Genomic DNA, 23,427 nt, shown 5'->3' on the forward strand with positions numbered 1-23,427 from the left:
GATGGGGGAGCCTGGTGGGCTGCCGTCTATGGGGTCGCGACAGAGTCGGACACGACTGAAGTGACTGAGCAGCAGCAAGGGCTGTGATGGCCACACCGAAGGAGCTAGGGAGCTGACCCTCAAGGGGAGAAGGCAATCCCAGCGTCAACCTGGGGAGGCCAGAGGCAAGGAGAGCTGGCGTCTGCGTTAGGGGAGCCGAGGCGGCCTGCATCTGCTATTTTCACCAGGGTCACTTCCTCCGCCAGGCTGGTTACTCCTGAAACAGTTCCCACCCTAAAACCAACGCAACCACTTTGGCCTGAAGGAACTGGAGGTCAGAGGTAACCGTCTGCCCCGAGTTTCTGGACACCCACCAGAAAGGGATACAGGCCTGGAGGCAGTCAGAGCAGAGACGGGGCTACCTGAAGGCCCCAGGAGGAAGGAGAAAAGAAACGGGAAAAGAGTGTTACATCATACTAAGTATTTATTATTTTCTGCAGACTGACCTTGATGTAACTCTCAAGCCAGGAGGGGACTGATTAGTGTTTAAGTTGCTGAGATCTTAGGTCAAAAGGCGACATAAAACAAATCACTTAGAGTGGAAGAAAAAAAAAAAGCCAACCATTATGAAACAGTCTTCCCCTGCCACACCAATTCCAAGAGTCCAGGCTTCACACCTCATGACATGCTGACAAGAGCTGAGTGAACCAGAAGGTTTTACTGGGAGAAGTAAAAAGCCTTGGGGATGGGGCGGTGGGAGTAAAGAGAGGAATGACAAAACTGGAAAGATAATAGAGGTTATTTTGGAAGCCCAGGAGGAAGTGGTCCTGGGAAACCTGGAGACAAGGGAGATTCCCAAAGCCCAGGGGATCCAGCTTATCCTGACGAAGCAGGGTCCTGGGAATGAAGGCAGAGAGAGGCATGTGAGAACCTAGGAGGCAAGGGGGGAACTGGCAGGGAGCTCCAGGTGAAGAAGGGGATGGGATGGGGCACAGAAGATCGTGGAGAGGGCTGGCGACCCCCAGGGGCCCGGTGCATCAGAAGTTGGGCTTGTGCTTCTTGAGTTCCACCATGAGATGGTGGATGTTGATGAGCTCGGCCCGAGCAGGGAGGGCTCGCAGCTGCGGCTGAGACAGCACCCGGTGGAAGCGATGATAGAGCTGGATCAGCTGGGTCAGAGCTCCCTGCTCAGAGAAAGGCACGGAGGGATGAGATGCAGGGTGATGCTAAGGATGATGACAGCCGTCAGCTTAGGGCTCAGCCAGAACTTTGGGCACAGTTGGTAGTTGAAGATCAAGGGTCACTTGTATGATTCCAAGCCCTGAGAAAACAGGAGGGCAATCCAGTGGTGGGGCGGGGTGGGAGTGGGGACTGGGAGTCGCAGGTTACCTGGATGATGCTGGTTCCATTTCTGAAGTTGGTGAAGCTCCGCATCACATCCTGACTCAGAGACTCCACCGACGATTTCCAGGAACTGCCGAAGCCACGGATCAGCTGGGTAACCCGGGCTGAGAGGAGGAGGAAAAAGATCACAGCTAAGTGATGTCTGATCCCACTACATCCTCCCCAAGGTACAGCCATCCTCACCCTGCAACCCCTCTTTTCTGGGGTTCTCCTGACCCCCTCTTTCATGCTTGACACCCTCCCCATGTAATCTGCATCCCTGAATTTTTCTTTTCCATTCACCTTTCCCCTGACCCCACCACAACCACCCCATCCTCAGACCTTCTTCCCCTCGAAGTCGTTCCGCTTGTCCACGCTCAATCAAAGCTTCAGCTTCCTTTACAAATGCCACCAGGCCCCCAAAGGGGGGAGACAGCAACTCTTCAATGAATTCCTGTAGGAACGCACACACATACAGAGTTGAGTTTCCTGGGGTAGGCACATTTTTCCCAATTCTGACATCAAGACCAACTTGGTCCTTAGAACACTCCCATAAGAACATCTAACCTCTGGAAAAGTCATATACTTTAAGACACTGTTGGTCTCACAAGAGGTAGCGGAAATCTCCTCCCTTCTCAAAAAAAAAAATAAAAATAAACAGCAAAACCTTTTTTTAGTTAAATTCTTAAAAATTGAGCTGGGAGCAGAGGGCTAGAACCAGAGAAGCGGGCCCTAAGCACCTGGGAGAGGCAGGGCTACAGGAAAGTCAATGGTCAGGGCAACTCTGCTATCAGGAAGCTGAGCTGATGCGGCCGTGAGTGGAGATGCTGAGCCTGGTCTCATGAGAGCCTCTGAGAGGTGCCAGTGTAGACACAGGTGGATGGCACCTTTCAGCTACTGCAAAAGCAGAGACAAGTCTTCTCTGAAATCTCCCTGATCCCCATTTAGGCCCCTATGACTGCCCCTGATTGAGACCAAGAAAGGAGCTCAAAGATACCCAGTCACAGAAGCAAGCAGGCTACCACGAGTCAGAATAGACAATAAGCAGTGGACTTAGACCCAAGACTGCCGGTATTAACACTGTCACATACAGAGCAGTTGTACATTCTGTATGAAATGTTCAAAGGAAGTTAAAGACACAGACACAAACATGACCTATTACCAAGCTCAGAAACAGATAGACTTGAAACAAAATGGGATTTTAAAGAAATGATTTAGAAGAAAACAATTTTTTTTTTTTAATTTTAAAAAAAGTCAGCTGGCTAAACTACAGATTAGATATACCTGGAAAAATGATTGAGCAAATTGGAATTTATAATTGAAGAAATGACTAATGCAGCATAGATAAGGAGATGGAAATTTTTGAGACATTGAGAGATCTAAAAACCTAATGGTCTAGGTGGTGATCACTGATGGCCACTGGCAAAAAGAAAGCCAAGAAGACATTAAGTGCCCTGAGAGAAGTACACACCACTACCTCTTCAACAGCCTTATAAAAAAATCTAACTGGAATCTGATCAAGCCTTTCCATTGAATCACACATTTATAGGAAAAGAAGAACAGTTGAGGCACGCTATACAATGCAGTCAGCAAAATCCAGACTCTATGTCATTCTACATGACAAATGACTCAATTTCTTCCACAAATAAATTGCAAAGAAGAGATAGGGAGGAGATAGAAGGGAAATCTATAGATCAGCGAGATATACGGGGACTTCCCTGGTGGTCAAGTGGTTAAGACTCCACACTCCCAATGCAGGGGGCCCAGCCTGGATCCCTGGTCAGGGAACTAGATCCCACACGCTGCAGCTAAGACCGGCACAGCTAAATAAATTAAAAGAGAGAGAGAGGCATGTATGGACTGTATATGGATCCTGACTTGAACCACTGTTTATAAGTGGGGATACCTGAATACTAGCTACTTTGAGAGTGATTCTTTTTTTCCCAGGCCACCTCAAGTGAAAGCCCCAAGTCCTATTTTTTTTTAAAGTGTGATAAAGTATTGTGGTTTAAAAAAACATATCCTGACACAGATGAAGTGATAGTGATGTACAGAATTTAATGCAAAATCACTGAGGTTTGGGGGACTGATGGGAGGATGAACAATGGGTTCTGATACAGATGAGACAACTGTCCTGTTATTGGTTGAAGATCTATGATGGCCCCTGGGGGTTCACCATGCTATCTTCTACATAGCACGTACATTTGAAATTTCCCAAAACACAAAGTTAAAATGAAAAGGCAAACAAACAAATAGAAAACAGTGGAAGCAAGGGACTTCCTTGGGAGTCTGGTGGACACAGGTTTGATCCCTGGATAGGGAACTAAGGTCCCACATGCTTCAGAGGAACTAAGCCCATGGGCTGCAACGACTGAGCCCTCTCCCTCCAAAGCCCACGTGCCACAACGAGAGTCTGTGCGCAGCAACGAAAGATCCTGTGTGAAGCAACTAACACCTGATGCAGCCAAATAAATAAATAAATATTAAAAAAAAAAAATGGAAGGGTGGGATTAAAATAGAAAAAAAAAAAGGAAAGAAAAACAAAAAACCCAATCCAAATATAAGATCTAGTAAGGTGAAGGTAGAACTTTTATTCCACTTCAAAATAAACTACTTACATTTAAAAATAAAATCTTTTGTGGAATCTAAAATATGGCACAAATGAATCTATCTACAAAACAGGAAGACTCACAGACATAGAGAACAGATCTGTGGTTGCCAAGGGGGAGGGAGATGGAAGAGGGATGGATTAGGAGTTCGCGGTTAGGAGACGCAAACTATTAAATGGGATGGACAAACAACAAGGTCCTACTGCATATCACAGGGGGTTCTACCCAATATCCTGGGATAAACCATATGGAAAGGAATATTAAAAAGAATGTACATATGTGTGTAACTGAGCCACTTCGCTGCACAGCAGAAATTAACACAACATTGTAAATCAACTATATATCAATAACGTGCTCAGTTGCTGAGTCGTGGCTGGCTCTCTGCGACTCTGTGGACTGTAGCCCACCACGGAACTTTACAGGCAAGAATACTGGAGTGGGTTGCCATTTCCTTCTCCAGATATATCAGTAACAAAATCTTTTCCATTCTTCCCACAAAACATCCACTTATATCCACTGAAGGCTGCAAGATAACTAACAGGAGATGAGAAAGACATTCCCAAGAACAGATCTTTCCATAATTAAGGAATCTTTATTTGTGATGTGATTTGGGACAGAGATCATGCAACCAAATTCAACCTATTATAGTTGCCTAAATGCAATAAACCCACCATACTCTTAAACAGTGGGCAGCAAAGCCGGTAGATACAAAGCTAAGTTCAACTAACAGAGGTGACCTGTCCTAACAGTCACCATGAATCACATGTAACAACTGATCACCTGAAACAAGGCTAGTTGAAACTGAAATGTGCTGTGAACATACAGGCTAAGAGACTTCACATAGAAAAACTTTTCAAATGAATCATTACTCATTTATTTGTGGATAAATAATGTTGAAATGACAGTATCTTGGACATAGTGCTTTTAGTAAAACATATTAAATTTGTTTCACCTGTTTCTTTTTTGTCTATAAAATTTGGACACTAGAAAATTTGAGGCATCTACTATATTTCTATGGGACAGCAGTGGTCTAGAGTTGGATGGACTTTCTTTAAGCGCTCTATCCAGCCGAAGAGAGTGAGTTTTTGTTTGTTTGTTTTGACCTTGCGGCCCAGCTTGTGGGATCTTTGTTTCCCCACCAGGGATAGAACCTGTGGCCTCTGCAGTGGAAGCACGGAGTCCTGACTTTTGGACCGCCAGGAGAGGGTATTCTGACCACAGAGGAGTGACCAGAAGGAAGGAGCACGCTGGGCTTTGGCTCATAATCTCTCCCACACAGTACTGAGCAGCAGCCCGCCCAAAGGGACAGGGACCATCCCCAGCGGGAGAGCCTCAGGGCCTCAGCGGCGCTCAGCAGAGTCCTCCGCCTCCCCAAGCACATCTCTGTGGAGTCAGAGGGTCTAGAGAACTGCGGTTCTGGAGGCAGAGCTGACATTCCCTCTGGTCACCAAACTGTGCACGTGAGGACAACAGGTTCCCTTCTCATCTAGCTAAACATTTATTTTACGAAACAGAGAGAGCAGAATGGGAACGTTTAACCTATAACTGACCAGATCCCAGGAGAGAAGAAAGATAGGAGGAAAGCAATGTTTAAAAAAACACTGGCTGCGGGAGAAGGGGCAAGACAGGGACAGGGAATGAAGAGGTACAAACCATTATGTACAAAATAAATAAGGTACAAGGAGATATGATACAGCACAGGGAACACAGACAATATTTCACATTTAAAAGGAATATAGGGGATTCCTGGCTACCCAGTGGTTAGGATTCTGTGCTTTCACTGCAGAGGATGTGCGTTCAGTCCCTGGGGGGGAAACTAAGCGCCCACAAGTCGCGTGGTTCAGCCAAGAGAAAAGTAAAGTAAAGAACATAAAGGCATTTAAAAAGCAAAAGTAGGACAGAAAAAAACACTGGTCAATAATTAGCAGGGAAAGCAGAAAGGGAGGGGTGATTGACGCATTAAAACATTTTAAATGTTTAAATGTCCATGTATTACTTGAGACAGGGGTTAAATATTAAGTTTAGATGTTAAGCTAAATATATGAGGTAAAACTCAAAGGGCAAATTCCAAAAGAATGGAGTACAAAATCCAAACGATTAGAGACAGAAAAAAAGTTGTAAGAAAAACAAAGGCAAGAAAAAAGACACAAGACAAACAGAAAACTAAAGATGGCTGAAAAAAGTAGAACTGTCACATTAATCACAATAAACATTTAAAAAAAAAAGACAAATTAAAGGGCAGAGATAATTCAATTGGATTTTTAAAATTCCAGCTATTGCTATTTTTAAAAGACTTAAAATGTGAAAATATGAAAAGGAAAGTAAAAAGAAAGTAAAAAATAGGAAATTTTTTTAAAAGTGGAAATAAATTAATAAGCAAATATTAACTAAAATAAAGCTGGAAGAGCTATGTTAATATAAAATATAATAGGCTTTAAAAGAAAGTTATTAGGGCTAAAATGGGTCATTATATACTGGCAAATGCTTCAAGTCAGAAGTAAGATCATATGATTTGAAACTTTTGAGAATTTAGATAAAATAAGCTGCAACTATATAAAACAAGATCTGATAAAACCACAGTGAAAAAGTGATAAACTTATGAATTTCAAAACATCTCTCGCAACTACTGACAAAAAATCAGTAAAGATGTAAGTGATGTAAATAACAATTAAAGAGCTTGATTCCCACATGTGACAATCAAAGAACACACAATCTTCTCAAACACATATGGAGCATTTTCAAAAGCTGATCATGTCCTAGGCCAAAGCAAATCTAAAAAAATCTCAAATTTTCAATACCAAAAGGCCACATTCTCCATTCACAATGCAATTGTTAAACTTAATATTGTTAAGTTGTAAAATTAATTGTAAAACTTAAAATTGTTAAACTTAATAACAAAAAGCCTTTTGGAAATTTTAAAACACTTCTAAACAATCTTATGGATTAAAGAATAATTGAAATATAAAACTTCTTTGAACTGAATAATAAAAATGCTACATATTCAAACCCACAGAACTCAATAAAAGCAGTATTTAGAGCTAATTTCATAGTTTTAAATCTTCCTAGATGTTTGTGCTGGCAAGTTCTAAGATACTATAAAGGAAGAGATCATTTCAATCTCAAAATCTTAAAGAATACAAAGGATGAAGAAATCCTTCCTTCCCACCTGCCTCTACAAATCCAGTGTGACTTTGGTACCAAAACGACATAAGGGCAGGACAAGGAAAGAATATCATAGGCCTATCTCATTTCTGCACAGAGAAGCAGAAATTCTATATGAATCAGACCAAATCCAGAATGGTTTAACATTCTAAATCTACAAATGTAATATACCACTTGATAGATTTTTTAAAAAATTGAGGTATAGTTGATCTGCAATGTTGTGAGTACATGTATATTGAATGAATATACATGTATACATATATATGTATTCTTTTATAGATTCTTATCCTTTATAAAATATGAGATATTAAATATATTTCTCTGTGCTATACAGTAGATCCTTGTTCTTTATCTATTTTATATATAGTTCTGTATATCTGTTAGTCCCAAAGTCCTAATTTTTTTAAATTAAATATATGATTACCTCAACAACTGCAGAAAAAGCATACATCCCTGATTAAAAAGTCAATACCCATTCATGATTTAAAAAACAACAGTAACTCCTGGAATACTAGGAATTGAAAGAAATGTTCTTTACCTGATAAAGGATATCTATTAAAAAAAAAACCTACAATAACAGTACTCTTAATGGGGAAAAGATGAAAGCATTTGTTTTAAAGTTAGGAAGGGACTTCCATGGTGGTTCAGTGGCTAAGGCAGGGGGCCTGGGTTCCATCCTTGGTCAAAGAACTAGATCCCACATGCCACAACTAAAAAGAAAAAACAATCCCACATGCCTCAACTAAGACATGGCACAGCCAAATAAATAAATAAATATTTTTTAAAAATTAAGAAAAGGAAAAAAAAAAGAAAAAAAAATAAATAAAAATTAAGAAAAGGTAAGGGTTCTCACTGTCACCCTTCTATTCAACCATTCAGCTTTAAACTGGAGGTACTAGCCGGTGCAGTAAGAGAATAAAGACATAGGAATAAAATAGGAAGAACTGAAACTGTCACAATTCAGAGATTATGAATGCCTACACAGGAACACACATCTCCAGAAGGATTATTAGAAATAACTTAGGAAGTGGCTGGCTATATAATCCATATACAAAAATCAACAGCACTTTATATATCAGTTCAAACAAGTAAATTTCCTTTTGAAAAGATAACATTTAACAGTTCATTTAAAAGACAAATTCTAAAAGAATAAAGTCCAAACAATTAGGGGGGAAAAATGAGGTCATTATTTCTAGTAATTCCATGTATTATTCTTAGTAATTACTCCTAAATAAATGTAGATCCCTGGTCCTGGAAGATCCCACATACAGCAGGGCAACTAAGTCTGAGAGCCATAACTACTGAGCCCACTCGCCTGAGAGCCCGTGCTCCGCAACGAGAGAGAAGCCCCGTTCGCCACAACTAGAAAAAGCCCACGCAGAGCACCAAAGACCAACACAGCCCCAAATTAATATAAGTAACTAACTTAATTAACTTTAAAAATAATGAGCTACAGCCTCATGTCATAACAGGACAATACTAGAAAAATTATGCGTGAAATAACCCTGCGATTCTGTTACTACAGCACTCAAAACCAAAACTGAATAGTTACTGTTTTGGCATACAGTTTTTTTTTTTCTTTCTTTTTTGGTGCTGCAGGATCTTAGTTTCCCAACCAGGGATCGAACCCATATCCCCTGCAGTGGAAGCCAAGAGTCCCAACCACTGGACTGCCAGGGAATTCCCTATAGCTCTATTATTCCCTATAGCCAGGGCATGACAAACACAACACTGAGGTCAATAAGCGCCTCTATGTGAGAGAGAGGGGCTGACGGAGAATTCAGACTTTGATGTTAGTTATTGCTAAGGTGTGTGGGAGCTGTGTGGATGTCTGGATCATTAAAAACAAAAAAGAAAATAAAACAGACCAGTAATGACAACATGCTGTGAATCATGGGTTGTCTAAGAATTCCACTTCCGTGTACCTGGAGTCAGCTGCCACTGCAAGCACGCGCGCACACACTCACTGAACTAAACAGCACACACGTGACTTCCCTGGTGGTCTAGCGGTTAAGAATCCGCGTTCCAGTGCAGGGGACGTGGGTTCAGTCCCTGGCTGGGGAACTAAGGATCTACACGCGATGGGGCAACTAAGCCCTCGAGCCAGAAGTACCGAGCCCTGAGCTCTAGGGCCTGTGTGCGGCAACAAGAGAAGCCGGAGCACTGCGCCAGAGACGCAGGGCAGCCAAAGACACCAAGAGAATGCAGCATGGGGCTGCCCCTGCCCTCTCCCCACACCCCTACCTGTGTCCTCGCGTTGAGCAGCTGCTGGAAACTTTCAACCTCTTTGCTGTCATCCGCCGCCCGCTCCTGAGGAAGACGGAGGGGAAACTCAAGTTTGGGGAGAAGCTGTCCTTCATGTCAGAATATCCCTGACCTTCCACATTCACCGTATGGAGCCAGACTCATGTCAGACTCCAGGAAGAAAACGCTTGACAAGGCCAACATGATCCCTGCACTCGTGGAGGAAAGGGGGCACACGGGGGACCCGAGGTCTTGGGGGAGGGCGACGGGGGAAGGGGCTTCTAGTACCATCAGCACCCCCAGCATCATGTCGTAGTTGTTGATCAGAAACACAAGCTGCTCCTTCCTCGAGGAGAACTCAGCTGCCACCCGGAGGACAAAGTTCTCCACCTCCACCTGAAAAAAAGACCAAAAGGAGGGGGTGACAGGTCGCTCCCCCACACTTCGGCCCTGGGTGACAGGGGGCCCCTCCTGCACCCCCGCACCTGGAGCTGGCCCAGCAGCTGCATGGTCCGTTCGTTGGGAATCGTCTGATTGATGCTGACAAGAGCCGAGGAGAATTCTGCGTATCGGCGTGTGATCTGGGAGTAGGAAGGCGGGACGAAAACTCACGCCAACCCCCTGGCTCAACCCACAAACCCTCCCTCTCCTCCCGACCCCCTCGAAGCTGGCCAACCAGCCTCCGGGTGATCCCCACCTCCAGGCCCTCCCGCCACAGCGCCCAGCCCACACTCCCAGGGCGCCCCCACATAGGGTGGCCACATGTCCAGCCAGGCCGAGACAGCCCCAAGGCCTACTGACCGCACAGTGGGGCTTCCACCCCGCCTTTCAGCAGCCCCCGTCACCCCTGCCCGCACTCACGTAGTGAGGCCGAGTGTCCAGCCCGCCGAGGCGCTGAGGGTCAGTGCTGCGGACACTCTGCACGTTCATCTCCAGGATCAGCTCGAACCGCGGCCACAACAAGGCGAGCACCTGCTCCCAGTACCTGCGGGCGCGGTCAGAATCAGAGACCTGGCGAGGGATCTCACGGCGGGGCGGGAGAAACCTGATGGAGGGGTGGCCACCAGTGCAGGCAGGAGTGGGTGTGAGAGGGGAGTCTGGAAACAGCAGTGCCGCCTCCAGGCAGACAAATGGGACCAGGGTCAACAGTTCACATCGGGGGAGCCCACGGATCCGGGCAGGCTTGTGCAGGACCAAGACCTGAAGACCAGCGGGGCATCAAGGACCAGAACTCAGAGACCTGTCCAGGGCAGGAACGTCCCTCTTGGCTGTGATGTTGCGGAACCGGAGGACGATGTGGATGCAGAGGAAAACAGCAATGGCATCGTAACAGTCAACGAGGTAAGACTCCAGGTGTTTCTGTGGTTTAGGATTTAGAAACAGGCAGAGGACTGAAGTGTCTCTTTCCCAGTGACCAAGGACAGATGCATGTGCTCCTTTGGGGACGTGACACTTGGGGGTGCAGGGAGAGATCTAAATGGAAAATGCACCCCCTTTCCTGTCCACCAGCCACTCACGATGTCCTGCGGCCTTGCTCACCTAATCTATGATCACAAGCCCATCACAGCAGAATTCAGGGCCAGGAACCAAGGTTTAAGGGCCCCTGAGTGTTCGGGTGCTATTGCCTGGGTGTGAATCACAAGGCGGGGGCCTCAGGGACCCCAGGCTTTGATGGTTTTGTGGGGCGTCACACAGTGAGAATGAGCTCATGCGTTCTAAAACGAGGGGATCCTGGTGTCAGTGCCCCAGGGCCGTGACCTCACTGCAGTGCTGACGAGGACGGGGGACAGGGCCGAGCAGCCCAGGAGCAAGGGAGCTCACCTGGGTCATGCTGAGAGTGCGGCCCATGACAGCGTGGAACAGGTCGTGGGCAGCCGGGCCAGACACCACAAAGAACTCACAGATGAAGAGGTATTCACGGCAGGAGTTGTCGAGGAGGGCGTAGTGCTGGCTGCGGAAGAGGGCCTCGAAAGGATACTAGGATGGGAGAGGTAGGAAGAGACACAGATGGGTGGACCCCAGTCCTGGCTCTCCATGGACATGGCTGGAACATCAGCTCAACTGGGAACCGGTAGCTCAGAAGACCCTCCCCATCCAACCCTCGTTCAGGCTGTGAAGGAGCTTCCTGAACAGGTACTGAAGGGCAGGGGCGGGGTGGGGGGAGCGCTACACGAAAAGAGCCCACCCCCGCCTGCTGTTGCTGCTCCTGCCTTTACCGCCACACCTGCCTAACGACCTATCACCCTCTGTAACACCCCGAGTCAATGGTCCAACCCTCTTCTCATCGCAGAGCGCGGGGGCAACTGGAGATGGGGACTCCCCCGGGGCCTGCACCCAGGAAGCTCTGTCCTGAGCTCTGTCCTCAGAGCCCCGCCCCGAGGCTGAGGCTGGCTCTCCCTCCTACCCTCTGCTCGCCCCGCTGGGCAGTGTGGGGCACAAGGATGGGGGCTTCCAGTTCAGCGGGGGAGATGACAGAGCCACGGGTCCCCAGGGTGAAGATGGTGTTCCTGCTGCGGAGGGACGGCTTTGAGAAGAATCGTGAAGGGTCAGAGTCAAGGAAAACAGTCAGATCACAACTGTAATGGAAGATCAAAGACCCAGGACCTCCAGGGGCCCCCAGCAGCCAGACATGGCCTCGGGGTCCCTCCTCCCCAGTCTTGGGGCCCCACTTCACCTGACATCTGTGAATGGGCTCCAGGGAGCCTCTACGCTCCCTGACATCATATGCAAAACTCAGTGTTAGGATGATCTGTGCATTTTTCTGAGGAAGGAGGCTCCCGCCTTGATCTCATTCTCCAAGTTTTGGTCCCACAGAAAAAGGTAAGCAGCAGGGCCTTGGAGCTAGAAGCCCTTCCCTCTCCAGGCCCAGCAGGAGCGCCCCTCAGCTCCAGGATATCTTTCTTGGCTGTATCTTCCACGCCCATTAGGTCATCCTTCTCAGCGACTTCCTCATACTAGATAAAAGAAGAGAGAGAACTAGGAACTATTTCTTCCCAATGTACAACATAAAAAGATGTACAACAAAAAAAGAAGTCCCTCCTCCCAGCTCAGGCGCCCAGAGCACCTCTCCTTCTAGAGGCTCACCTGCACCTTCATGAGCCGCCCCAGGTAAGAGCGATAGTAAGACAGATATATCTTGCTCAGCGTCTCCACGTACTCGTCCCTGATTTCCTTCGCAGTGGCTCGTTCGTTGCCCAGCAGGAACTGATAGAAAAACCTGGAGGAGCCAGGGACCAGTCAGTCTCCCAGCCAGCCCCCCAGGACACCCGCCCTTTCTCTGGGTGGCAACCTGTATTTCAGCAGGGCTGTCTGTGGGATCTGATAGTTGGTCATTGGCTTTCTGAAGGAATAAATCTTCTGAAGGATGAACTCTCGGATCTTTGTCACGGCCTAGACGTGGGGGACCAAACACAGGGCATGAAGATGCAGTGTTCTCACTGCCTGGGAAGCACCGAGGGAAGGAACGAATGTTGACTATTGGAGGAGCAAGAGTAGGGAACACCTCTTTGATACCTGTTTAGACTTTCAGAGGAACCCAGAGATGTGAGGATGAGCCCTGCCACGTAAAGGCAAGGAGAAGTTCTTCGGGGTGGGCTACAGTGAGCTTTGCCAGGGCAATCCAGGGTAGAGGTCTAAGGGAAGCTGGTTCGAGTCATTTCTAGGGTGTCCACCCCCACTTCCCACCTTGACTCGGAGGCGGTCGAGCACGCCCCGGACATCTGCACAGGCCGCCGTGCCTCTAGCCTCCTGCTCCCGGACCGCAGCTGCCTTAGCATCCAGCTCCTGCAGCTGCTCCAAGAACCGGGGCTCTGTGACTGGTGCCTCCAAAATTGCCCTGGGGGGCAGGGAGGGGTGGGATGAGTGAGGAGGGAGACCCAGACACCCCTAGACTCTAGACCATACCCGTGGCATCCAGCTTCCGTCTCCTCTCCCTTCGTACACTGCATCACAGGGTCAGAAGACATGCACAATTTTCTGTTCCTGGATGCACATACCTCCATCACCCCCATCAGCCTTAAACCCCTCCTCAATGCCTGACCCCAGGTGATTCCTATTCCTTAAAGCCTGAGTCAGGGTAAGAAAGAGCTGTCAGCTACCCATCATTTTCTGGAAAGTGAGTGATAACCTGGAGCCAGGAGCCCCACGTGGTTACGGAGGGTAGGTGACGCCAGCCCATCTACTTTCTATGATGCTGTTGTCCTTTGTTATTCAGTCACTCAGTCGTGTCCAACTCTTTGCAACCCCACGGCTTGCACCACACCAGGCCTCCCTGTCCCTCACTATCTCCTGGAGTTTGCCCAAGCTCATATCCACTGAATCTGTGATACCATCCAACCATCTCATCCTCTGTCTTCTGCCTTCAATCTTTCCCAGCAGCAGGATCTTTTCCAATGAGTTAGCTATGACATTAGGACCCTTCAAACTAGTGACTCACGTGACCAGAGCAGAGGGCACCATGAGACCATCAACAAGCTCCCCGAGTTTCCCCCGGACAGCCTGACGGTTCCGCAGTCGAATGTTCATGGCTCCTGACTGTTCCTGCAGTGTCCGGATCTCAGAGCTGATGGAGCTGAGATCACTCTGAAAAGCTCCCAACATCTGCTCCATGCGCTGGGAGAAGGCAGAAGTGCTGCTGAATGGCCATAGGATTGGTAGAGGACAAGTTTCTAGGTAAAGTCTCTAATACTTATCAAACTATGAGAGTAGTGGTTGATAAGGAAAGAGGTACCCCAAAGGCAAATAACAATGTTAGTCATGGCAGCAACAATAGAAAAGGCTGCTGAGATCACCCTGAAAACGTCTCTAACTGTCCCTGCCCGAGGCAGATGGCTTAAAGAATGGTCTTAAAGACCATGATCTGCGCTTAGGGACATGAGGGGTCCCACGGCATGGTTACTAACCTCAAGGACAGCATCGCAGGCTGTGATCTGATTGTGCAGAGATGCTATGTTCTCACTCTCTTGGATATCTGACTCACAACAAGTCAAGGGGCCTCACTGTGGAAATGGAGATTCTCAGACTTCCGTAGGACCTCTCCAATTTCTCCCTGAGGTGACAGAAACCTCAGAGAGAATATGGCAGCCCCGGCTGGGCTGTCAGCACCATACCCCCACAAAATGCCCATTTTAATAACAGCACCCCTCTCCTCTGCTGGAGGATACAATCCCGAATGGATTTCTGCTCAATCTGCTGTAGCTCCAGCTCAACCTGCTTTGAATAGTGACGAAGATCCACACCCTGGGAGAACAAAAACGTGAGAGGGTCAGGAGGAAGTCAGTGAAGGGACACTGGAACAAAGTCAATGAAGGACTAGAGAAAACGACACCAGGGTGATACTAGGAGCGCAAAGTACTTTCTTCTTTCCTTTAAGGGGAGGGTTCATGGAGGGGCAGATTAGTACGCTGGAAAGCCTCACCGTTTTAAGAGCTTCCTTTACTAACTCATCCTCCAGATTCGCCTGAATGTGAACTGCAAATAGAAGTTCATCACAAAGGTTCAGCTAGTTCTACAGCTCTGTCTCCACACTGAACATCCGCACACCAGTCCCTGTCTTAGTACTTGCAGAGCTCAGCCTCTCAGGTTACAGGACCACATACCCCCCACCTCCTGCCATCACTTACCATCCACTTCATCCAGGATGAATTCATCAGAGGTGATGTCCAACTCTCCAATCTGCAATGGTTCCTGAAGACCTGGACCACCCCCCTGGAGAGGAACAGATTAATGGGAAAGGGAAGGAGAACAGAATATAATGGAATGCTTCGAGTGGAGAAGAGGGACTTTCACTGGGGAATCACAGGTAAATACTGAGTTCACAAAATGTCAAAAGTTCCATATTGTCTCATTCTAATTGGGGCTAATGGATAGGGAATGGGACAAGGAGAACAGGCAACCCACGAAAGGTGAAGGTAACCAAATGAGAAAAATTAGGAGATGCAGAGGGCAGAGTAGAACTTGCAGGTGAATTTAGGATCTCTAGACTGCTGCTACCTTAAATGTTCTATCACCATCCCTCTGGGGCGCCCCAAGTTTCCTACCTGCCAGGTGCCATATTACATATATTCACTCACCCAATCCTAACCCACAACATATATAGTAGGTCTTAGTTTTTTCTCCTTATAGGTGTGGAAATAAGCGCATAGAGAGACAAGTTAAACTTGCCCGAAGTCACACAGAGGATACGTGGCAGGGCTTTAATTAGAGCCCAAGCAATCTGGTTCCAGAAGCCATGTTCCTAGACTTTATACTGCTTCTCTACTCTGCCCAAACATCTGGAAGTTAACTGAAATTGTGGCCCCAGAGCCAGAGTCTCGGCCATGCTGACCCCCGCTCAGGTTCAGGTCGGATCCCAAGGAGGCGTTTGGAGAGCCAAGCCGGGTAGCATCACTGGCAGCTGCGAGTTCCCACCCTTGTGCCTACACCCAGCCCAGGCCTTCCTGACGGGAGGAGACTGGACAAGACTCTGAAGGAGAAACAGCCCTGCTTCTCACCAGCGGGCCCTCCTCCTCCTCCATATCTGAGGCCCCGGCCCGCAACACCAGCTCGCGAGCAGCTGCCGCCATGGTCGCAGCGGCGGCCATTCCGCGCAGCCTCACTTCCGGCAGCTGTCAGTCAGGCGAATCTTTTCCCCGGAATGGCACTACAGGCCCTGGAGTGTCTTGCACGGCGCGAAATCGCTTCCAGATATTTGTTTGCCTGCAGTCTTCCTGTTTCAGCTGTAACCGCTTCACCCAAGTGCAAATGACAAGTGAAATTCTTAAGCACAATCTTCAAACCGGAACCTTTGTTGCTCGCACACACAAGACCTTTACGAACAGTAAAGAACACACGCACCGGAAGTCGTGGCGCCAGATTCAGAATCTTGAAGTTTCCGGAAGCTCCTTGCGCAGATAGCCCCGCCCTTTCCGCCTGGTAGCAATATAAGTCTGTTACGTCACTTCCGTTTTCTCTTCCACTGGAGGCCTACACGCCGCCGCTGGGGCCGCCGCCATGGTAAGAGTGGAATCCTTGCGGGGATCTAGTGACATCGGGACCGGGGCAGGGAAAGTCTTGCTGTCAGAGGGTTGAAAATGTCCTGTCTTGGGGGCCTGCAACTTTCTGGGTGGAGCCTCGGATCGCGTTTCTGGAAAAGGACGACTAAAGACATCCAGTTCTGGGGACTGGGGCCGGAGGAAGTACCTCCCCGGGCGCTAGAACGCTTTGGGCTGGTGTGGGGACCTCGGTCTCCGCCACTGAGAGTGTACTTGGGGAAAGGGCAGGAGACACGCTTCTTCTACGAGGTTGCGTTTTCCCAGGCCTGAACACTTCTCACGTTCCTGTTGTCTGCAGAACTCAGAAGTTTGTTCTGTGGTGAAGACCTGACGGGGGTTTCTTGCTCCCTGTGTGACAAGCTTAGCGTTCGTGTTTGAGGTTACGGTTTGATACTAGTTCACTGTGTCTGATTTCTCCCTCAATCTCTATCAGTCTCTAGTAATTCCTGAGAAGTTCCAGCACATCTTGCGAGTACTCAACACCAACATCGATGGGCGGCGGAAAATTGCCTTTGCCATCACTGCAATTAAGGTAAAGGAGGGTAAGGACTGATGGCTTCATTGGTGGCTCAGGCGGTATAGAATCTGCCTGCAGTATGGGAGACCAGGGTTTGATCCTTGGGGTTGGGAAGATCCCCTGGAGAATCTCCAGTATTCTTGCCTGGAGAATTCCATGGACAGAGGAGCTTGGAGGGGCAACAGTCCATGGGGTCGTACAGAATCAGACACGACTGAGCGACTAACACACAGGCAGGGTAAAGACTAGAAACTACAGATGGAACTTGAGTTGTTAACATCTGAGCCGAAAGTGAGGCAAGGTGAGGGGAGTCCCAACCAGATCGCCTTGTCTGCAAGGTTAAAAAAAAAGAATGATTAAGAGAGCAACTGGTCCTCTTAACCCCTTGCCCCATTTGTCCCAAAAAGTAAGTGAGAAAAGCCAAAGAGTAGTCTCAGGTCAAACCAAGAGATTTCACCTAGGAAATGGGGAAGTTGGGTAAGTACCTTCAAAGTACCATTTGAAGGGTGAGTAGAAATGCCAAGAGATTCCAAGTATGAAGAAACCTATAGTTACTATGTCAGTGAATGCAAGCTTGGATATCTCCCTTAACCAACCTAATAAACTCCCAGCCTTCCAGACGGGGATGTTATCCTTTAAAAAGATTTTTTAATTGTGGAAATGACTGAGTGTGTTCTGCCAGTATGTTTACACTTCTTAGGCCTTTCTTGCTTAGAATCCCCAGAAGACATTATGATAAGTATTTTACAAATAGTTGGTTTAAAACAGCAAATCCTCATCAGCTTTTCTTTGTGAGATTTCTTTGTCACATTTACTTTTTCATTCTGTAATTCAAGGAGCACGGCTTTCATTCTTAAATAGTACGTTTCATCTTTTTCTGTGAAACTAGTAAGGCGGTGAAAAATACAGTGCAGGCTCACCTCATTTTATGGAGCTTTGCAGATAATGTGTTTTTTTGTGGCAGCTCTTAAGACGCTTTTTCAACATTTGCTCACATGGTGTGTGTGTGTCATATTTTGATGAAATACTTTAAAAGTTTTCACTGGTGTATTTGTTATATGTGATCAGTGACCTTTGTTACTACTGCAAGAAGATTTAGACTTGCTTAAAGTTCAGATGATGGTTAGTACTTCATAGTAATAAAGTATCTTGATTAAGGTATGTATAGGTTTTCTTAAGAGGCTGTTGCTCACTTAATAGATTATGTAACTACATGTGCTGGGAAACCAAAATACCATGTAGCTCTCTTTATTTTTCAGTGTTGTTGGGTGTGGTCTGGAACTGAGCCTGCTGTATCTCTGAGGTTGCTCGTTCTGTTTTTAAAGATTGCTAGCATCTTAGGTCAGATAGTGAAAATAAAAGATGAGCATGGTTGGTAGGATGCTAACTGTGTGGAAAGTTAGCTTTTGCTGGCTCTTCACTGGTGAGACAGCCAAAGCTTAGAGGTGCCTGGTCTTTTGTTAATGATCTGGAACGTGGGGTTGAGTAATACTTAGAAATTGGAAGGGAGTTGCTGGGGGTGGTGGCTGAGTAGGAGGAGGGATTCCTTAAAAAATTAAAGGAGCAAAGTTAATTGGGAAAGGTGAGGTATCAAAGGTGACATAAGCAGAAAACGGTATTTACTGAGGTAACACATCTGCAAGATTTTTCTATGCCATGATCCTTTCTTTTCTTTCCATTTGTACACTTCTGCTATGAATACTCCTTAAGGTTAGACGGTCCTTCCTCTAAATCAGGATGATAACTGGTCATGTGGATTGTTCGGAAACATGGTTGGAATTAGTCATGATGACTGAACGATACCCACTGGTTCTCATAATTGGCAAACCAGTATCTAAATAGGGCTTTCAAAAAGCTTGACAGCAACTAAAAAAAAAACCTGTTTATCAAAAGTTTTAAACACTAAAAAGTAGGAGGGAGAGAATTATTGGCCCCCTGTTGATGTATCCAAGGGACTCCTGAAAAATCCTTGGACAGCAGGGAGATCAAACCAGTAAATCTTAAGGGAGGTCAACTCTGAATATTCACTGGAAGGACTGATGTTGAAGCTCCAGTATTTTGGTCATCTGATGCTGGGAAAGATTGAGGACAGAAGAAAAGGGCATCAGAGGTGAGATGGCTGGACAGCATCACCGATGCAGTGTACATGGAGTTGGGCAGATTCTGGGAGATGGGGGACAGGGAGGCCTAGTGTGCTACAGCCCACAGGGTCACAAAGAGCTGGACACTACTGGGTGCCTGAACAATACTCAATGTATCATCTTGCTAAAAACTAGAATCTTGTTTTATCTTTACTTTTCTCTACCTGCTTGTATTTTACAGTGAGTCTCAGACGTACCGCCTGTAAATGCTTAGGTTCTGAGACACATATCTTCGTCTCATCTCAATCAATCTGGTAATTTGACCTCTGGGTCACTTTCTTTCAGAGAGGAAATCCAATTTCCTGGGACCTTTGTGACAGATTTGTTGGCTTAAAACAACAGAAACTTAATCTCTCAGTTCTGTATGCCAAACATCCTTGGTCTCCTTGTCTTGGCAGCTGCATCACTCTAGTGTCTCACCTTATCACATGGCCTTCTTGCCTGTCTGTGTCCTCTCCTTTTATGAGAATACCAGTCATTGAATTTAACTATTTCTAACCAAAGCCATGTTTTGAGGTTCCAGGTGAACAGAAATTTAGTGGAACCACTACTCAACCCAGCACAGTCTTTCACTTTGCAAATCTGTTTGGCTCGTGAGTTCAGGTGGCAAGGAGTAACAGCGTTGGTGGTGATAGGATGCCACTGGCTTCAGTGTTTATTTTGATCATAGGGATGCAGTGACTTGCCCAAAGGGCCTGTGGCCCTTTGACACGAGCAAGTGACAATGCCACCCCTTAACCATTAAATTAAACACCCTTAACCGTTAATTCAGAGAACCTTGATCTTGCTGCCTTGGTGCTCCGCTGACTCTGAGAGGCATCAATTTCATCTCCAGTGTAGAAATCAGAAGGTGCCACTCTTGGGTGCTGCAGCTTTCAGGGGGTATCAATACTTTTTTTTCCTTTTAATGATCAGGCTTTGTATCTGGAAGAGTGTAAGTTATTTTGGACCCTACCTTTGTGTGCTTTTTGAATCATGGGTCTATAGAGGAAACACAAAAGTTCAGACACACAACTCTAAAACCTCTCCTCAGGGTGTGGGGCGAAGATATGCTCATGTGGTGTTGAGGAAAGCAGACATCGACCTCACCAAGAGGGCAGGAGAGCTCACCGAGGATGAGGTGAGGACAGGGGAGGAGGGGCTGGGATTGGGCCTGCTTGGAGATGGGGGCTGTCTGGACCTGACCCTTGTCCTGCCTGCCAGGTGGAACGTGTGATCACCATTATGCAGAATCCACGCCAATACAAGATCCCAGACTGGTTCTTAAATAGACAGAAGGACGTAAAGGACGGAAAATACAGCCAGGTGTGTGTGGAGACAGGAGAGCTTAGAGAAAAGCAGGGTGTCTGGTTGGGACTGGCCCTAGGAGACCAGGGCATAGAACAGTCATCCCTCAACTGTCTCCCGTCTGTGCAGGTCCTGGCCAACGGTCTAGACAACAAACTCCGTGAAGACCTGGAGCGACTGAAGAAGATTCGGGCCCACAGGGGGCTGCGCCACTTCTGGGGGTGAGTGGGGGCGTGTTTGTCTGTCCTTAAACTCCCAGGGCCCTCTCAGGCCCTGTCTTTTCCCAGAGCTTTGCTTTGTGTGCTGAGTAACCTGTCACCTTTGTCTTTACTCCTTGCAGACTTCGCGTCCGAGGCCAGCACACCAAGACCACAGGACGCCGTGGTCGCACTGTGGGTGTGTCCAAGAAGAAATAATGTGTGGGCGTTGTGTTAATAAATAGTTTATGCAGTTATGGCTTCCTTCTTGTGGTTCTTTGCGTTTTTCTGGAAACTCTAATAGGGAATATACTTTCATACTGGGCCCTGTTGGTCACTTTTCACACTTGCTTGATGTCCCCACTCAGCTGCCCAGACCTTGTCTTGGTCTTTCTGTTCCATTTGCTGCGCTCAGGTTCTCTCTAGCTGTGAGCATGGCTGCTCATTGCAGAGCAAGGCTCCGCGGCCGGTAGTGGTGCTCCCCAGGCTCAGTTGCCCTAGGCCATGTGGAGTTCCGGGACCTGGGGTGGGATCTGTGTCCCCTGCGTTGACATATATTCTAGGGAACTCCCAACACTCTTGGTCTTGATGAAAGCTTTACTGTTGCCTCCCCCCACTACCAGAAGCAACCTTTTTACCTATTGGTGCCCCTCTCCAGGTGGGTAGAGGGAGGAGCCACACATTCACCCTCGAGGGGGCGCCCTCGGACTTCCCAAGGCCCGGCTCCCCTTGCTGGCTGGCGGGGTGTTGGGGATTGCGCAGGTAGCTGAGCCTAGCCAGTAGCCGGTTAGGTGAGTATCTGGATCTTGACCGCCCTACGTCTCCGAAGGCTGGAGATGCTGGTATTGGTGACCCGGAAACGCCGAGCCCCGCCGCGCCGGGGTGGGTGTAGGGAGGCGCCGGCCGCACGGCGTCCGGCAGATGTGGCCGCGGCCCGCGGGTCCAACCCCGCTTCCCGTTTGGGGCAAAGACCCCCCCTTGCGCCTCCCCCGCTCCCTCCGGTCAGTTGTTCCGCTGAGTGCGCAGCCGCGGAGCTTCCGGCGGGGGACGCGCACGCCACGCCCTCCGGCCGGGAGGGGCGGCGAGCGGAGACGGCCGGCCATGGAGCCGGGCTTCGGCGGCCGCGCCGACCAGGTAACGTCCCCGCGGGCCCCGCCGCGAAGGCAGCTCAGGCCGCAGCCCCGTCCCGGGCGTGGCCCGCTGGAGGCCGCTGTCTGAGAGCCGCGCTCCGCGCCCTCTAACCGCGCCTGGTCTCTCCCCCCAGGTTCCCTCTGGCCGCGCCGCACCATGCGCCCGGGGCTCTCCCGACGCCTGCTCCTGGCCGCCCTGCTGCTCCTGCTCGTCTGGACCCTCTTTGGGCCCTCAGGCCTCGGGGAGGAGCTGCTGAGCCTCTCCCTGGCCTCCTTGCTCCCGGGCCCGGCCTCGCCCGGGCCGCCCCTGGTCCTGCCCCGCCTCCTGATCCCCAACGAGGCGGCGTGCGGCGCGCCCGGCCCGCCTCCCTTCCTGCTGATCCTGGTGTGCACCGCCCCGGACAACCTGAACCAGAGAAACGCCATCCGGGCCTCCTGGGGCCGCCTGCGCGAGGCCCGCGGGTTCAGGGTGCAGACTGTTTTCCTGCTGGGAGAGCCCGGCTGGGGGTCGCGCGGGAGCGACCTGGTGTGGGAGTCGGCGGCCCACGGGGACATCATGCAGGCGGCCTTCCAGGACTCCTACCGCAACCTCACCCTCAAGACCCTCAGCGGGCTGAGCTGGGCAGACAGACACTGCCCCACGGCCCGCTATATCCTCAAGACCGACGATGATGTGTTTGTCAACGTCCCCGAACTGGTGTCGGAGCTGGTCAGGCGGGGAGGCCACTGGGAGCAATGGGAGACGGGTGTGGGGCCCCCGAGAAAGGCGAAGCCTGGAGATGAGAAGTGGGACGGAAGCCCCACCTTGGGGAGCCAGCCAGTGCCTCTCTTGTACTTGGGTCGCGTGCATTGGCGGGTGCACCCCTCTCGGTCACCGGGGGGCAAGCACCAGGTAACGGAGGAGCAGTGGCCTCCCTCCTGGGGCCCCTTTCCCCCCTACGCCTCAGGCACAGGCTATGTGCTATCAGCTTCCGCTGTGCAGCTCATCCTGAAGGTGGCCAGCCGGGCACCCCCTCTACCCCTGGAAGATGTCTTTGTGGGGTTAAGTGCCCGCCGAGGAGGCCTTGCCCCAACACACTGTGTCAAGCTGGCTGGTGCCACCCACTACCCCCTGGATCGGTGCTGCTATGGGAAATTCCTGCTGACATCCCACAAGTTGGACCCCTGGGAGATGCAGGAAGCCTGGAAGCTAGTGGGTGGCTCTGATGGGGAAAGAACTGTACCCTTCTGCTCCTGGCTCCAAGGGGTCCTGGGCATCCTCCGATGCCGGTTAATAGCCTGGCTTCACAGCTGAGAGGGCCTGGGGGTCCAGGAGACGGGTGTGGAGCGGAGGGTCCAGCCAGCACCCCGCCACCTTCTTTCTCCCAGGCCCAAAGCAGGAGCCCTAGTTGGCTGCAGCCGAGCAAGCTGCTCCACTGAGCAAGGTGCTCAGGCTGTCACTGAAGAGCGAGGGACACAGGAGGGACCTAGGGAGCTGCCTGGCCTGCCAGCCCCAGAGATGGTCGTCAGGAAGAAACGCACAGCGGGCTTGTTCTCTCCAGCCATGGCAGGGGAGGGGCACTGGCCCCTCAATAAACTTCTCTTTTCTTCTTTGAGTACAGTGTGGTCCAGGACTCTCAGAACACAATCCTGGGAAACCCAGAGGCTACCAGAGCCTGCTGGTGGGGAAGGCCACCTCGGGACGTGGGAGAGGGAGCACACCTCTCCCTGGAGGAAGGCCTTAGGGAGCCCGACAAGGCCACAGCAA

At 49.1% G+C, this 23,427-nt stretch overlaps 3 protein-coding genes across 6 annotated transcripts; 2 read left to right on the forward strand and 1 right to left on the reverse strand.

The window, feature by feature from the left end:
- Window positions 1-445: 445 nt before the first annotated feature.
- VPS52 (VPS52 subunit of GARP complex) lies at window positions 446-16,182 on the reverse strand. 3 transcript variants are annotated; one of them, XM_061146414.1, is made up of 20 exons: window positions 15,869-16,182; window positions 14,999-15,083; window positions 14,794-14,846; window positions 14,540-14,615; window positions 14,279-14,346; window positions 13,813-13,988; window positions 13,062-13,212; window positions 12,667-12,767; window positions 12,462-12,594; window positions 12,274-12,331; window positions 11,782-11,915; window positions 11,199-11,354; window positions 10,618-10,736; window positions 10,239-10,362; window positions 9,863-9,958; window positions 9,666-9,773; window positions 9,378-9,443; window positions 1,705-1,816; window positions 1,369-1,487; window positions 446-1,163 (listed from the first exon to the last, which is right to left on the reverse strand). In XM_061146414.1, the coding sequence occupies exons 1-20, from the start codon at window positions 15,956-15,958 to the stop codon at window positions 1,017-1,019; spliced, it is 2,172 nt and encodes a 723-aa protein (XP_061002397.1). In that variant the 5' UTR covers window positions 15,959-16,182; the 3' UTR covers window positions 446-1,016. The 3 variants fall into 3 exon arrangements, with proteins under 3 accessions (XP_061002397.1, XP_061002399.1, XP_061002400.1); XM_061146416.1 differs by lacking the exon at window positions 14,794-14,846 and having other exon boundaries at window positions 15,869-16,181; XM_061146417.1 differs by lacking the exons at window positions 14,999-15,083; window positions 15,869-16,182 and having other exon boundaries at window positions 14,279-14,350; window positions 14,794-14,847.
- A 110-nt stretch (window positions 16,183-16,292) lies between these two features.
- On the forward strand, window positions 16,293-20,811 carry RPS18 (ribosomal protein S18). The gene is made up of 6 exons (XM_061146418.1): window positions 16,293-16,370; window positions 16,842-16,940; window positions 20,100-20,186; window positions 20,270-20,371; window positions 20,483-20,574; window positions 20,694-20,811. Exons 1-6 carry the CDS (start codon window positions 16,368-16,370, stop codon window positions 20,767-20,769), a joined length of 459 nt encoding a protein of 152 aa, XP_061002401.1. The 5' UTR covers window positions 16,293-16,367; the 3' UTR covers window positions 20,770-20,811.
- A 471-nt stretch (window positions 20,812-21,282) lies between these two features.
- Window positions 21,283-23,275, forward strand: B3GALT4 (beta-1,3-galactosyltransferase 4). 2 transcript variants are annotated; one of them, XM_061146056.1, is made up of 2 exons: window positions 21,283-21,341; window positions 21,815-23,275. In XM_061146056.1, the coding sequence occupies exon 2, from the start codon at window positions 21,838-21,840 to the stop codon at window positions 22,972-22,974; it is 1,137 nt and encodes a 378-aa protein (XP_061002039.1). In that variant the 5' UTR covers window positions 21,283-21,341; window positions 21,815-21,837; the 3' UTR covers window positions 22,975-23,275. The 2 variants fall into 2 exon arrangements, with proteins under 2 accessions (XP_061002039.1, XP_061002038.1); XM_061146055.1 differs by lacking the exon at window positions 21,283-21,341 and adding an exon at window positions 21,603-21,684.
- The last annotated feature ends 152 nt before the right edge of the window (window positions 23,276-23,427 follow it).

The sequence above is a fragment of the Dama dama genome, chromosome 7, assembly GCF_033118175.1.
Source record: "Dama dama isolate Ldn47 chromosome 7, ASM3311817v1, whole genome shotgun sequence".
NCBI lineage: Eukaryota > Metazoa > Chordata > Mammalia > Artiodactyla > Cervidae > Dama > Dama dama.